The following is a 16,589-nucleotide window of genomic DNA, read 5'->3' on the forward strand; positions in this document are numbered from 1 at the left end:
GATGAATCATGAGAGAGGAGAGAAAAAAATTCTGGCACACAAATCTATTTTCATGATTTGAACAATTGTATAATATTTCTGTATGGTTTTTTCCTCATTACACAATGGTATACATACAGGTCCAATCCGATCTGAAAGGCTAAAAAATCTTTTGGAAATGAGGCCTTGAAAATGTAATTAAATAAACACAATGTTTAGCCATAAAATGTTTTGGAGTAACTATTCAGGGGAAAAAAGCATACTCGCTTGAGTTGCTTGAGTATACTTAGTATACTTTGTGATCATCCATCACTGAATAAAACATTTTTTCCTTTTAACAATGAGAGTGTGGATCAGAAAATCCCTGAAGCTAACACTGAAAAGCTATGCTGGAGCAAAGACAAAGCACCAGCTGCAATTCTGTCTTTGCAGACCTCACAGTAAAGCCAGCATTTTAGTCCAGCAGTGTAGAATAGTAGTATAGAACTGATTGTTTTTCCAAAAATGGCTTGGACCACTTCATATTTTTGTTTTAATAACAGAAAGGAAATATTGAGGAAGCCATTTATACATCCTTCTTTTTCATATGTTGTCTTTCTGGTCATTAATAACAACTCACACTTGGTTTCACCTGTTATGATCAAAATATCTCAAACAAAGGTGCACTAACAGCCACCAGATGGCAGTCACACTTTTGGGTCTGAAATTGAACAAATACACAAACTTTAGTAGAACCTGCGATTTTCTATCTTAATCAGAACCTGCAGTTTATCACATATCATATTAATATTGTATATTCGCTGAGTACAAAGGGTCAGGCAGTCATGCAGAAAATACAGCATGCATGGATATACAACCAGATTAAATGTGAAAAATAAGGCATGACACAAATGTGACTACTGTAAATATGACTGGAAATGTGGTGACTGAGGTAACGGTGGGCAGAGAGGAGCAGATCCCACAGTATCTCTCAGGGTTATGAGACATTTATCTGTGTGACAGCACATTATTTACTTTGCAGCTGATTCAGCATCTCACGTTGTCTAAAGTTCCTGTTAGTGGCAAAATCTTCACCAGCAAATCTAATTTCTGTTCTGTACTGTGAATCTTAGTTCAATTCTATTTGAAACACTGAGTTATCGAAGCAAAACCATTTTCATTCACTTACTTCGACCTCCATGACTAAAACCCTTAACACAACTATTGTGTGTGATGGGTTGTTTGAAAAGACAAAGAGAAGACTGCATCACTTCAGAGCTGTGCAGACCTGTGTATGGAAGTCAAAAAGAACTGAAGCAAATTGAAAGCATGTGATAGCATGTGAGCAAACAGCAGACACATTTTGATCATAAAATTTGATCTTATTTGATCTTATTTCCTCAAAAGCAATAGTATTGTGTTGATTTTAGAGTCTATGACTCATTTTGTTTTTCTATATTAGAGCTGCTGGTACTTTACATTTCACGCATATAAAATTTGCTTTATACTTTATACTATTTATACAATTTAGACTGTTGTGTATTTCACTAACAAATACAATATATTTAGTTGCTAAACTTTTCAGTTTAACATTTCACATCAGGTTGTGAAAAATGCTATAGATTGAAAAAACAAGCAGTATGTCATTAAAAATAGCTGTACCTTTCCAACAATATGGAGAAACTATCTCCACCTTAATAATGATAATAATTACATCATTACCTAACACTGAAAAGGGGCATTCACTTCATAATTTCTACCTTTGTTACTTGATGTGTAATTTAGCAATGATACTTTTAACTAGAATTATACGCTTTTACATTGTGGTACATTGGGGGTAATGGATTTGAGTACTTCCTTCATAACTGCTTATTGCACAAACATGATTGGTGAACTATATCTCTCACAAAATCTGAAGCTACTCAAGAACACAACATTAAAATTGTCTTTGACACTCAGGTTTATTATTTAGATGATTGGCTTATTTATGATACAGATTATCTGACTAAATCGCCTTCATTCAAATTTAAAGGACATATCTGTTCTCAGGTGTGCTAGGCAGCAGCAGCTGAGCTATTGTACTTTGATATGGAGTCATAATATTAAATTTAACAAGCTGTCTTAACCTCATGAGAGGGATTGATTTCATCGTTCTGAGGAGTTGCGTGAAGTAAACAATACGTGTGCAAAATACATTAAAGGTCTTCCAATCCATTAAAAGCATGAAAAATATAGCTTTAAATATCACATAATGGTCAAATGAGAAGACAAAAGACTAATGCCAGCTAATAATCTGGAATGGAAAGCTGAAAGATATCAACTTCTTATCACAATTTCAGTCGAAATGTAGATATTTATTTATATGAGTCCAACCTTCAAAACATTAAACAAGAGTCAGTCTGTGTACATTAAAGTCTTAAAAGAATGTGTTTTTGCATACATGAAACTCTGTCTGAGGCTGCAAACTGACAGAGTCTGACTATGAATAGAAATCTTACCAGCTGAACTGAACTAATTTGGCCACTTCCTACTCATAGTTGAGGTTCTCGAGGAGGTAAACCCCAACATAAGCAATATTTTGGCGTAACCTCAGGAAACTGTGCCACAGAGTTGGTTGGCAAGTGTCTAAACAAAACAGACAGAGGTCAGCTGCAGGATGGTGGAAGAAACACCACAGCAATGTCAGTGAGGTCTGACATGTTATCATTTGTTTCTTTTGTGTATCACAATTCAAACGACAACATGAATGGTTTCCTATTGCAATGCTTCTATCTCTTATTGCATTGTATTAGCTTGAACTGAGGTTAAATTAATTGCTGATAATGCTGCTGAATGCAACTACACCTTCATTCTATACCCTCACATTGGAAAGAAAAAAAAAGAAAAAAGACTGACGGGTCTTCTGCATCATGCACACAATGGAAAGTCACCATTTAAGGTCTCCATAATAAGAAAAAGGTCGTCGTAACCTATAGATTACAAACATTTCTATGACTGAGTGTGTCACTGTCTTTCTTTCTGTCTGACTAGTTTTGTTTTATTTTGTTTGTTTGTTTTGTTTTTTTACACAATGTTTTCCAACTGTCTGGTGATGTTATGTCATGTCTCTGTGGACTACAGATATTATTATACCAGTCTACTTTATAGTCTTTTCCAATCAAGTGTCTGAATGATCAATTTTCAGTGATGACTAAACCAGCACACGCATTCACAATTTAAATAAATCATAAAAAATACTAAACCAAAGACTTTAAGCAAAGGTTGAAGTATTTGGTCATTTGAAAGTTTGAAGGAGTAATCCCTTTAACCGATTTTTATGTGTTGATATTTGGATTTTAATGCGTCAATTTTATCTTTGTCTTCTATTTTTCTTCAGTAAGACTGAAAACTTTCCAACTCTGCCCTGTTTTTCCCCCTTAAATCCATTAAAATTGGATTTGGAGCCAAAAGCGGAAAAGTGGAGGTGGGGGGCGGGGCCTGCGGTTATACTCGCTTCTGATTGGCCACCACGGTCGTTCTCTGCGAGCTGAAGTGTTTAAATAGCCAATCAGGGCGCTGTGTCCGGTATGTGTAGTAGCGGCTGAGTCTCCCAGTCCTCTCTCTGGTGTTTGACCGCGTGCGAGCCGAGCCTCGTCCCCGCTCTTACCTTACTCACTCAACCCAGCTGCCATGGAGGACTCGAGTAGTTGACGTTTCTTGCTGCATCCTTCTCTTTTTTAAGCTTTCTTCCCGTCCGATCACTGACCTCCTGGACCCGTTAAGTGAACTCTCCCGACAAGCTTTGACCATCCCACCCGACATCATGAAGTACATCATCGGCATCGGCGGGTGAGTTCACCCCAATGAATGGCGACAACCAAGCTAGGCTAAGCTAGGCTAGGTTAGCCACGTCCAGAGGCCGGGAGAGGCTTTTGCGCGTGGTGAAGGAGGTTCCTGACATCCGCCAAATTGTACCTTCCTTTTTTTGTTGTTGTAACACGACCAGACACGTCAGCATTCATCCTGCAGAATTTGTAAACGCTTAATCTTGCAGTCGGATCTGACAGTAAACGGATCTGTAATGGAAGGGAAACGTGCCACACAGTCCTTGAGCCACCCTTTTTTCACACGCTGTGGAAATTATTGCCTAAAGGCCACGAGGAAGGGAAAAACGCGTAAACATGTCATTAACGGTACTGATGGTTTAAAACGGATGGCTTATGTTAAATGCATATGAACTGAATGGAGTGTGGTAGGGAAAGGAATGATTTTGAATGCAGCCTAATAGCTGTTCTTTCACCATGTAAGCTATAGCTTTTCACGTGGATTGCATCATCCTCCATTCATTGCCTTTTATTGCTTTGTTCCTTGCAGCGTAACCAATGGAGGGAAAACCACCCTCACCAACAGACTGATCAAGAACCTGCCGAACTGTTGTGTTGTACATCAGGATGACTTCTTCAAGGTGAGCCCCATTCACACACATGCACCTCTTTACATTTTGGATATCTTAAGACAAGGATTGCTCTGAGTGACACTCTTTTGGCGGGGGTGTTAACGCATTGCTGTCTGTTGGTAGATATAATGTGTAAAAACACCATCAGAGCCTTCCACATAGCAGGGTGTAGCACTAGTGGAATGTACCTGGGTACATCTCATCAATGTATGTTTCAGCCCCAAGATCAGATTGAAGTTGGTGAAGATGGCTTTAAGCAGTATGATGGTAAGCCTGGGTTTTTATGGATGCATCTGTGCGTGTGTGCGTGTATGTTTGGTTTTTTTTTTGTTTGTTTGTTTTGGATGCGACAAACAACATGACTTTTTTTTTTGTAACCTGCATGCTAGACACCTGAACATAAATACTTAACTTTATTCTTGAACTACTTTCTGCAATTTTCTATACTCCTTTCTTTTCCCCTCCATCCTTTTTTGCTGCTTTTGTATTCAGTCATCACCGCTTTGGACATGGATGCCATGATGAGCACCATCTATGCATGGCTGGAGAATCCAGTGAAGTTTGAGAAGTCGCATGGTGTTAACAACACCCTGGACACTGATATCGTTCCAAAGTCTGACCATGAGGAGGAGGAGACTCATATCCTCATTGTGGAGGGCTTCCTTCTTTACACCTATAGGTAAAAATAAAAATTGTGCATTACATTTCTTAATTTGCCACAGTATAAGAGACAGTGACCAGTAAGCCTCACATTTAATTTGCCTGTACCCTCTTAGACCTTTGATCGACGTGCTGAACCAACGTTATTTTATTTCCATCCCATATGAAGAATGCAAAAAGAGGAGGTGGTAAGTGCCTCAGTGTGAAGACTCCATTCCTCTAATTAAGTGTAGCTCTTTAACTTAATGTAACAGTTTTTTTGTTTTTTTGTTTTTTTCTTCTCCTCCCCCAAATCCAGCTCAAGGAACTACCTGGTGCCAGACCCCCCCGGCCTGTTTGATGGCCACGTCTGGCCCATGTATTTGAAACACAAGAACATCATGGAGACATCAGATGTTGATGTTGGTAAGTGTTTGCCTGTTTTTTGTTGCTTTTGTGCTTTGCTATCAGTTTGTATGTAATTGTATTCTCATAGTCAAAGATTACAGTATATTGAGTCAATCTCATAATGATAAAATATGCTTTGATATTGCAGTGCAACTAGATGGCACCAAGTCAAAGGAGCAACTCTTCAACTTTGTCTATGGCAACATCCAGAATAACATCTTGAACAAAGGTATACAAGTCATATGACTGTCCTGTTTGGGGGGGGGGGGTAGTTTATTTAAAATGGGAATTTCAGTTGTTATGTTTTTGTGTTGCAGGTCATAAGATCGGCTAAAAGGAGCATATACTCAGCCTGCAAGCAGAATACCACCATGCCTTAAGTTTCTACCTGGCAGCTCATTAGCTGACTGCTAAGATTTTTTTATTTTTATTTTTTGGTAAATTTTTAACAGATGGCGTTAAATGCTGGCATGAGTTTTGTTTTTTGTTTTTTTTCTTTCTCTACCATCTACCATATTTATTGCTTTGTTACAGCCTACACTCCAAAGAGTTGACAGATATGATCAAAGGATGGGTGCACTTTGTTGCATATGTCAATAAATGATCCTCCTACCAATTCTGTGCTCTTGTTATTTTTAAAGGGATGATGTGCTCTCTAAAGCTTTTACACTATGGCAGAATAAAGTGAATACCTGGGGGAAAAATATATTATAGCACATTATTAAGAATATTAGCATATAAAAAAGTAGATTGCCCAATACATAACTGCCAAGTCAAGTGCAGATTTCACTATCTGGCTTCAAGCAGCAGTCATCAGTGATAAGTGAAGTCACATGACTGGAGCTTTTGTTGACCTCAGGCTGAGAACACAATGCCAAACAAAATTGAAATGAACGCTGGTCTGTTTTTGAATAAGCTTATAAACTATGTTAAAACAGTTTGGTGCCCCTGAGTTGAGCTAACAGTATAATGTACTTATCGAGTCTTCTCAAATGTATACAGATTATGATGGTTTTTGCTATTTTTTTTTATTTATTTTTTAAAGCTTTAGGATTTAAACATTTCAGCAAAACCCTGTTGATACATGGGTTTGGGTGCACACCTGCCGTAGTGCACAAACTTTGTGGGCAGGAAAGACGCATCATTTGGAGCAAATGGAAAAGATGTGTTCAACTCTATTCTATGGGCAATGCATAAATGCATAAATAGGCTCAGCAGGTTTGCTTCTCAGTTTAGCAGACAGCAATATGCACTTATGTCTATTTGTAGGTTTTCATGTGTACACAAAATGTGCACGCACAATTTGTGGTTTATTATTACTAAACTCAAAGGGGTCTTTGTCTGAATTTTAAATGCAAATAACGTGAATTTCTATTAGTTTGTGATATTATTCAATGCAGTGCCATAATAACCAACAAGGCCTGTACAATAATATTGTCCATGTTTAATGGAAAAGTGCAGCCAAACACAGGTTCAGAAGTCTCTGAGGTCCTCTGAGAGTGAAATCAGTCACACGCCAGCCAATTTTCACTCAAGTGTAAAAGCACACATTATGTAACATAGGCACATATGGAAGTAGGTCAGAGCTTTGTGGCCTGCATTGAGAAGTCCTTTCTCTGAACAGTAGTTCTGCATGAGAGAGGTTCCAGTGATATGCACTATCCATTATAGTAAGATGTAATTTTCATATGTTTTTGTAAATATATACATTTAGATTCTGTTACATTTTCAAGCTTGTAACATTCTTTTTCACCCAAGTATGATATTTTTGGATCTTTTGTAATTTCCTCTTAACAGTCACTTTTTCCACTTCTCATTCATGAATTGTTGATGTTAGACTACATGCAGGATGAGTGATGGTCTGACCAAAAGAACACAAGTTCTATTATTCACAGTCCACAAAACAGCTCTAATGGGTTCCAGACAGACTGGATAGTTATTGACATGTCAGAGTCTCAAGTGTGGGTGAGAGAACTTGTTACAGTCCTATCTTGGGAATTGTCTGACAGTCAAAACATTTTTTGTGGAAGTGAGAGTTTGCAAACAACATCATATGTGCCTTTTAAAACTAACCAATAAAATGCTTGACTGTTAAAATCATTTTGAGAAGTGTGAGATAAATCTCCTCAAGGGGGAACCAACTCATATTAAAATGGGTGTCACTTCACAGAATGCAAACTGGTCAGTCCAGTCTGGACCAGGGATGGGCTATGATTTTGTAATAATCAATTAATCAATAAAAATCCAATAGTTAATATGACGATTGTACCTTCTTTATAAAGGGGGCTATTACTGTTTGCCTTGTTCTCATTGGCACTCGGAAATATCATGTTTTTACTTAATATGAGAAATGGGGCTTTTATTTTTTTCCATATTTATGCCTTGCATGTGCACCTTCACATACTTTTTAAAACTTTGTTATACTTCAAGCTTGAAATGCACATATCTAGTCTGGACTTGACTGGCAGGTAAGCAAATAAGTTATATAACACTGATGACTGCTGAAAAGGCCTCTCCTTGAGAAAAAAAATGAAGACATGGCTTTACATGTTATTTTTCTCTGATCTTTCTTACTTTACACACAATGTGATGGGCTAATCAGGGACAGTGAAATAAATGAAAACAATAAGCTAAAGCTGCGGGGCACCAATGGACTTCATGCGCTCATATTCAATGCATCATGAACGCCAAGCATTGTGGTGATAAAGACAACATTCTCTGACACCCATGCTGCCTCTTAACTGCAACAAACCCGGCAGTTGTCTAAACCACACCAACCACCATGCAGGGTCACCAAAACTGGCTCTCACTGGATCTTGTTTATGTATGTGTGCAAGTGTGTGTCTGCTTTCTTTTCTGTCTGTATGGGATTATGTGTGTTTGCGCTGCACCCGTCTCCTGCTCACCTCTCCACAGTGCATCCAAAAAGTCAGAGGAAGCAACAGTCTGCTGTGGTTGACTTAAATAGAGTGTATAAACACTGTAAATCTTCCCTCTAACTCTTTACAGTTAAGGTTTGGATCCTCACATCTCCACCTCACACACACAGGTCGGCCCAGACACGGACACACAACCACTAACGATCCTGGCAGCAGGGGTGACTATCTGAGAACTATTTCTTTTTTTGTCCTTTGAAATAGTTCTTCCATTTTCCTTATTTTACCCAACAAATGAAAAGAACCAGCAAGAGGCACAGTCATTTAATCAGATCATTCTTTCCCTCCACCACAAGTAGGCTGCTCTTCAAAGCCTCTCTTCCTGCCGACAGTTGTTTCCATATTTACCACTTTTACTACAGTCTAAGAGGAGCCAGTGAAACCAGCTATTTGCGCTGTAATGCACAAGGTGATGATTGGGGATTTTGTAAGGAATTGTGTTGAAAATACGACCCTCCAGAGCCAGCATGGCAGTGAGCTAAGCAGGGCTAAGGCTGCACCTGTGGGGCTGGGACACGAAAACAGTTTCTCGCCAGCTGCGGTTCACCCACTCTGTCTGTGTTTACGCTGAAAGAAATTGGCTGCAGGATAAATTACACCACAGTGCAGACACAACAAGACTCTCTGTAACCCTTTCATAGCATTAGACATTTGAATTTCACACATTTCATTGCTGGTGTTTGGGTGCAGTGGTGGTGCAGGGCAGGTTATGTGTTTACTTCTGTAAAAGTGACACTAACATATTAACATATACACTCCCAATCAAAGGTTTGGACACACTTTCTTATTTCAGTGAACAGGAAGGTGTGTCCAAGCTTTTGACTGGTAGTCTATATGTATAAATAATATTTAGATACAGTGCTTTCACTGAGATAAAGCAGCACAAGCACGTCAGTGTTTTGTAACATGAAGAGCTTCCAAAGTCTGTATAATAGCTATAATTTATGAATGAATAATCACTATTAGGCCATATAGATATAAAAAGTTCTTCTGAAAAAATGTGGTTATAAATACACAATGCCAAAGTGCAGTATGAAGGGCGGACTGCTAATATGAAGGATTTTCTTTCTTACCTAATTTTTACATTTTAATGTGGCGGTGCCCAAAATAATAATAATAATAATAAAAAAAACTTTAACTAATTTACCTTTGCATTTCTCCTTGGAGACAGGTGTTGTGTCAAGATATAGTTTCAACACGTTTATTGCTTACAGTTTGTGTTTAGATCAGAGGATATTCATTATAGTCAGCACACGCCCAACCACATTTCAGACCTTTTCACCCATTTATTATAATTATTTGGAATCTGTTGTCCCTAGGTGGAAAAAAATGTAATTGCTTTAATAAAATACCCTTTTTAAACTTATGATTAATTATATTATATTATACTATATCTGGTTTAAAATAAGTGTTTTGTGGCCACTTATCACAACTAGAACTTCTATTAGACAGATTGGTATTAAAAACAATCAAATTCAAACACTAAGCAAAAAGAAAATGCTATAGCAAAATACATTGGTAATTAAAATGTTCTCTGTTGAATACTTCTTCCATGACTACATTCTATGCTGTTTATTCCTAAATGAATCAAATTTCTGTTCTGCAAACTAAAAAAAAACATCGACTCTGCAGCAGGCTGGTCCACATCGACTGCTATCAGGTAATTTCTGATAACACTAGATATCACTTAAATTAGTAAAAACAATCATTGCAATATTCCTAATTTGAAATTATGTATGAATTATGTAACATAAACATTTGCATACTGAGGTGAAATAGTTTGAGATCTGTCCGGGGTAGTGAAGGTGTTGAGTGTTGAGTCTGTTGTAGCTGATTGGTCCAAAAAGGAGAGAAAAACGAAAGGCAGATTTGCTTGTGTTCTTTAATAAAACGATAGTTTTGTTCATAAAAAACAGTACAACAAACAGCTGTTAATGGCTGTCATGGATCAAAAATGAAATGTACAGGAGGGATTGCATAAAAAAACTAACACAACTGAAGTAAAACAGCCACAAAAACATTCCAAAGTGGTCTTGAGTTATTTCATTCTGTTACTTCCATGTGTCAGGTTCAAATATAAGTGAGATTTATAATTATTGTTTTGAAAAGTTGTGATGGTTACATAGTAAACTGTTGTGTTTAAATATCTGTTCTGTTGAGTCAGAGAGAAACATAATTACTAATGTCCTCCACACAGACTTGCGTATGCAGAGTTATATAAGACATGGTTGAGAAGGGAAAGCATCCACCCTCATCCACCCTCATCCAACCTCATCCACTGTCACTTTAGTGACAGAGTGCTCTATGTTACATATTTACTGATATTTTTTCCAGAACTGTTGGTGCAAATCTCCACATGGTACTCAGCGTGCCACCATGCGGAGCAGATAGTAAAACCTGATGGACATAACATTATGCAGCCATCATTAATGTGGGCCCCAAGGACTGTATCCTGTTATGAGTCTGGGAGAGGCCTGGTGCTGCCAGCTTCATGTAGACCGCAGCCTCCCACTCCTCACTGGACTGAATCAATGTTTACTTAGACAGGAAGGCCGCCCACTCCAGCATCATCTCCTGCGCTGCTCGGTGACTCACTTGTGGCTTTGGTGAGGTAGGGGTTGTGTTTTCCCCAACAGCCAGATTTATAAAAACGGAGACAAGTTAAAACCCCACACTTAGAGGAGCAGGGCCCAGCCTTGGAAACCACTACTTCTCTGAGCTGTGTACCTCTGAAGCCTTTTGTGCCCCCGCCATCTGGCACTAAACACCATTCAATTAGTATTAGCTAATTAAATTGGCAAAATATTACAAAGAGACAAAGAGAGAGAAAATAAACAAATTGAGAATTGCCAATTTTTATGTATTGTGTGGATTCACTTGTTATTTTATAGTCTCAGTTTCCTTTGACCTTGTTTAACTTATAATTTAGATTGTATTTTCAACGGCAGCCTGATCCTCTCTGTGACAATAACCACAATTAGATTTGATCTAATTATTTCCTATGGGATCTGCTTCATGTTCATAAATTAATCAACAATGCTTTTTGACTCTGCTGAGCCCCTCTCCAGCTTATATATATCACAAACCTGAACATAAAGTGACACCACTGACCCAGTTTCAGAAAAATGAACCACAGTCAGTCACTGTTGGAAAAGCCATTCATATGTGGAGCCACTGTGTTTCGAAAAGAAAAGGCAAACAAAAAGGAAAGGTACTGAGAACTATATTCAGAATGTGGTTTTCCCTGTGTTGCCTTGTTTTCATCAGTGTGGAATCAGGTTGCCCCTCTCTCTCAGTCTGGACCCCTCCATGGCCACACTGTGGTGTAGTTTCCTCTCTTGGCAGGACTGGGTGGGGTCAACCAAGCCGTGCTGGTTTTGACTGCATTTCCTGCTGTAGTAGTGAGTATAAAATTAGAGATTTATGTGAAATGGAGGGGGGTGAGACAGATGCGTGGTTGTGTTGGGAAACAGAGGAATGTAATTTTATACCAACAGTATGTGACAATAGTGTATAAAATGATTTGGAGGTGAAAAAAAAAAAAGACAATGTCTGTGCAAAACATCTGCCTTGTGTTTACCAATTCACTGACAATTTAGGGTTTATGGCAGAAAGACTGAGGCTGAATTTGGAAACAAAAAGGACAAGAGTCTGTAAACTATCATTAGTCTTGGTGCTCTTATAGCAGCAAATTCACTTCACCTGGCTTCAAATGCGAGCAGAGGGATGTAAACAAACAAGCAAACAAGCAAACAAAAACACATTGAGATTCATCACATTCCACTTTACATCCTAGATGTTTGATTGCATTGCATGGGAGATAAACTTGCAAAACACAAGATTACACAAAGATGTAACTGGGGTGAACTCACTAATAGGAGACCCCCCACCTTGCTGGCTTCAGTAATCAGCTGGTGTAAAAAAAGTTCTGCAGGTCTGGAGCTGAAACCATTTCAGACGAAGTGTTGGACCTCTGCTGACACCTGGTGGACTAGAATGTTTAATACAGTTTACTATGATAAGATATAATACAATAACCATGAAGATGTAGGTGTTCAAAACTCACATTAATTTCTGTTACATTATAACTTAGATGTATGCAGCTGTGACAAGAAGACCAACTACTCACCGTCACACATAGTGCGCAGCGTTGATGGATACTGTACTAGAAGATTGTATTGCTTTTATTATTAATAGTACAAACAGTGGGGTTCCAGGCATGGTAATGCAAAAAGGCTTCTTGAAACGGCTCTTACACAAATTTACAGGTGCTGTGTATGGTGGGGGTAAAGTCTGGTGCATATTATCATCATCATATTAGCTGGAGCCCAGAAATACAGTCAAATTCAGTGCAGACAAATTATGATTTCAAATAACATACCTGTTTTATAACATTCAAGCTTAACAGGGCAAGAAGCCCGGGAACAACATATATTAACACTGACATGAGACAGCAAATGCACAGATTCTCCTCCTGGTCACTGTCTGATGACTGCAAAAGTGTCAAAAGTTTGTTGTTCCACCGTCAGCAAAGTGCTAGAGTTTGTGGCATCAGCAGTTGACAATGGGAAGAGCCAGCATTTTATAATCAAGTCCATGTCTTTGGTTTTTGGTGAGCTTGGCAATCTCAGAAATAAAATGATTGGGTTTTTCTTGCAGGTTTTAGCCTGTTTACTAAGAATCACATACACTGTCCGTTAAATGAACCATGTCCCAAAGCACTTATGGCTGCTTTAAAGTGAAGAAATAGGAGGAATCCAGATAACAACTCTCAAAGACATTTACAGTGTTTTCTGTAATACAATTTGAGACCACAACAAAATATGCTTAAACCCAATATTAGTCCTATTTTAACCACTTTGTATCATTTCTTATAGCATGTCGCTGTCCAGAAGCTCAGTTTTAAGAAAATGTTTAATGTAACAGTTATTAAACTTGAACTCAAGTCCATTTCTAATTTCACAATTGCAATTGAAACGACCTGCACTGAACCTGCTTGGGATGAGTTGCAAAAAGCAATAAAAGTATCTACTCTTATTGTCTAAATTGCGGTATTGCGTCACACTTAGGAACAAACTTGTCAGATTCATCATCATCACTATTAACCGCATCACCGTGCAACAATGATTTATGGTGGACAAAAACAAAAGAAGACAGCGTTACAGGTTAAATGTATCAAGAAGGTTTCAAGAGAAACCTTCATGTAATTTCAATGAAACACATTCAAATGTTTGCCGCATCTCATGTCCTGCTCTGTTCCTGGTTAAATGTCAACTGTAGTGTGTCAATAAAGGCAACAAACATAAATAATCTAAAATAGCCGTGCTTTGGAAAATGGCCAGCAGCTACGTGATGTACAGTTGATACGTAATAAATAGGCTAAAACATGCAAAAGACCTGTAAAACAGCGGACACAGTACTCCGGGGTCCTATGTTCTTTTAGCAGGTTTGGCAATGAGCTGCCTCTCTCTCTCCAGCTCCTTCTCGCGCCGCTGCTCCTTCTCCAATGCCTCCTTCTGTTTCTGTTGCTGTAGCTTCAGAACTCTTTTCTGAGAGACACCAACATTCAACAATCAGCCAGTCAAGTACATTCTTTCATTTGTATCCATCCAACAATCGGTTTTAGACCATGAGCTCAACAAATTCAAGCACAACCCTCCTGTCTTGGTTGAATACCTTTAGTTTAGATGTCTTTTCGTGGAGCAAAATCATCTCTTTCCTTATGTTTACCAGTTTAGTGTGGTAAAGCTTTGCCTCTGTAAACTAAAGACGACAAAATGACTTAGAAATCATTCCTGCTATCTGGTGTAAAGGAGATTAGAATCTGAAACAGTCACACATACCAGTGAATTGAGGTCAAGTAAGGCATTACATTCTCTGAACTTGGTGACCTCTTGGTCCAGCGTGTCCAACAATATCAGCTGATTTTGCCTGGGTAAGGAAAACAAACAAACAAAACAAAACAAAAAAAATCAAAATGGTATCCCACACCTAGAGTCAACAGGCAGATAAGGTACAGACCACCATCCACATGCATGCCTCCACCGGCATGTTGTTAGTGAAATCACCAGCATAAAAACAGAGCAGCAAAACTGCTCAACTCATCTGACCAGTTCAGCTCTGCACATGATTATCTGTTCATCTTGTGTATGGTGGTATGTATGTGCACCAAAATGTTTGCTTAATGTGAAGCGTGAAAATTACTACTACTAGTACTACTACTTCACAGAAGGTCGGGTGTTTTTCATCGAGATCAAGAAGACCATCCCTTCAAACTTTTTTACATACAAGAATGGTAAACATTTGTCAATGACAACTGCAAGACAATGAGGATTTTCTTTTAATGTGCTAATCACATTTCATAGACCAAATAATTGATCAAGACAATAATTAGTCATAGCCACAACAAACAGACCACTGTAAAGTATCTGCTGCTAACTCACGAGATGGAAACATAATAATTGAAGGGAAGCCAACCAAGGATATACTCACGTGAGCTCCTGAAGTGCTTGTTTAGAGTTCTGTAGATCTGGTAGGTAGTGAGAGAGTAATCCCTCTGTGAGTTTATCCACTGCTTTCTTATCCACTAACACAGTGTCGAAAATAGCTGAGCTCTCCAAGTGGGGGTACTCCTGCTCTGCCGACTGCTGATCTGTCAAATGTGTAAGAATAAATGGACAAAGTGTTTAGAAAAGTGAAACAAAAGTGCAATAATTTAACAATTTATCAGCCTTTTAGAGGGATGGTGGTCTTTTGATCCTAACTAGAGCTTGTTACTGAAATCCCTGAACTCAAGTGCTCTATGTTTTATATCCTTTAATCTCAGCAATGAGATTAAAGAGTGGGAAAATGTATGGTATGTTATGCATTTCTTATCCAAATGTGAGTGCAATGACAATAAATTATAAAAACATTGTCCTGCAAACTGTTAATATTAAAACACATCCCCTGAATCTTTGCATCAGCAATCTAGAAAATGGACATCTTGAATCTTGCATCTAATTTTTGCAGCTCAGGACAAACCTGATGCACAGGATAGAGCTGCTAAAGATTGTGTTCACTGATCAAATAACTGCTTAATCATATAACCTGACGAAAATCTATATTTATATGTCTCTATTCCTTTTCTTTATTCGCTTTTGACCATTGTTCATTACCTTTCTGTGACTGATTTTATAAAGCCTTTAATGTGTTAATTTTCTGTTATTCTATTATATGGATTACTGTCTATTCCTGTAATTTTACTTCTAATTTTAACCCTTAATAGCAGAGAACCAAAGCTGTTCAAAGATGGGAAGTGCAGGATTGGAAATGTGGTAACAAGATGCTATGAACAACCTTCCTACCAAATACCTGGAAGAACTTTAAGTGTACCAAGGAGAATTGGTGTTGTTTAAACTCACCACAGGGCTGCCATTTAAAAACTGAAATCAAATGAATATTTGCAATTTTTTAAACAAACAAACAAAAAAAAAAAAAAAAAATCCCAAAACAACACAATTATTTGTGTATTAAAATAGCTGCATGTCAAGTGACTATCGTTGATAAAATGATACTTATGGCTGTAGTAAGATGAACTACTACATTGAGCTGAGTGACTGAGGATGCACAAAGTGGAGGTTGGCAGCTGTTTTCATGCAATCTGTTCTGGAGTGAAGGCAGGAAAGATCAGACAGATGTGGTCAGGTAATGATCAAGTTGAAAAAAAAAAAAAAACAACAACAACAAAAAACACACACACACACACCTTCAGTCTGTTCACGTTCACAGTGGGACGAGGCTCCTTCATCTTCCATCCCCTTTACCTCCATCTGCAGCGACTCTGTTGACCCAGGCTGCTTTTATAACCTGAAAAGTGGAACCAACCAAGGCATATGGGGTTGTTTTTTTTTTTTGTAATCACAGTTTGATCAGTTACAGCAGCTGAACGCTTCAGAGATGGTCAAAACATTGAGCACATAATCGTTGAGCAAGAGTTTAGCTTAGCTACTGTATAATGTCCGAGCCGCAGTAGCATCCAGACGCATAATAAACGGTCATAAGAGGCCACATTACCTGCGTTGGTGTCTATGTGACTAAACTAAACCCGCAGGCGAGGCGACGACTTGAGTTTTGTTGACAAAAGACAGAAGAGGAACCTCCTTTAGCTACAGTTTGGGGTTTGCTACTACGGCTGAGCGAACGTCATGTGACTCCTGCGTTATCACGTGACT

The 16,589-nt window shown here is 38.4% G+C and overlaps 2 protein-coding genes across 3 annotated transcripts; one reads left to right on the forward strand and one right to left on the reverse strand.

Annotated features, from left to right (window-relative positions):
• The first annotated feature begins 3,529 nt into the window (after positions 1-3,529).
• mibp2 (muscle-specific beta 1 integrin binding protein 2) lies at positions 3,530-6,057 on the forward strand. Of its 2 annotated transcripts, XM_029497940.1 has the most exons (8): positions 3,530-3,786; positions 4,312-4,402; positions 4,612-4,660; positions 4,886-5,072; positions 5,170-5,241; positions 5,352-5,458; positions 5,589-5,669; positions 5,758-6,057. In XM_029497940.1, exons 1-8 carry the CDS (start codon positions 3,761-3,763, stop codon positions 5,772-5,774), a joined length of 630 nt encoding a protein of 209 aa, XP_029353800.1. In that variant the 5' UTR covers positions 3,530-3,760; the 3' UTR covers positions 5,775-6,057. The 2 variants fall into 2 exon arrangements, with proteins under 2 accessions (XP_029353800.1, XP_029353802.1); XM_029497942.1 differs by lacking the exon at positions 4,612-4,660 and having other exon boundaries at positions 3,737-3,786; positions 5,758-5,818.
• A 6,302-nt stretch (positions 6,058-12,359) lies between these two features.
• On the reverse strand, positions 12,360-16,585 carry bloc1s6 (biogenesis of lysosomal organelles complex-1, subunit 6, pallidin). Its single transcript, XM_029498304.1, has 6 exons — positions 16,432-16,585; positions 16,124-16,224; positions 14,869-15,028; positions 14,220-14,307; positions 14,053-14,139; positions 12,360-13,925 (listed from the first exon to the last, which is right to left on the reverse strand). Exons 2-6 carry the CDS (start codon positions 16,185-16,187, stop codon positions 13,806-13,808), a joined length of 519 nt encoding a protein of 172 aa, XP_029354164.1. The 5' UTR covers positions 16,188-16,224; positions 16,432-16,585; the 3' UTR covers positions 12,360-13,805.
• Between the last annotated feature and the right edge of the window lie 4 nt (positions 16,586-16,589).

The sequence above is a fragment of the Echeneis naucrates genome, chromosome 3 (genome assembly GCF_900963305.1).
Source record: "Echeneis naucrates chromosome 3, fEcheNa1.1, whole genome shotgun sequence".
Classification (NCBI taxonomy): domain Eukaryota; kingdom Metazoa; phylum Chordata; class Actinopteri; order Carangiformes; family Echeneidae; genus Echeneis; species Echeneis naucrates.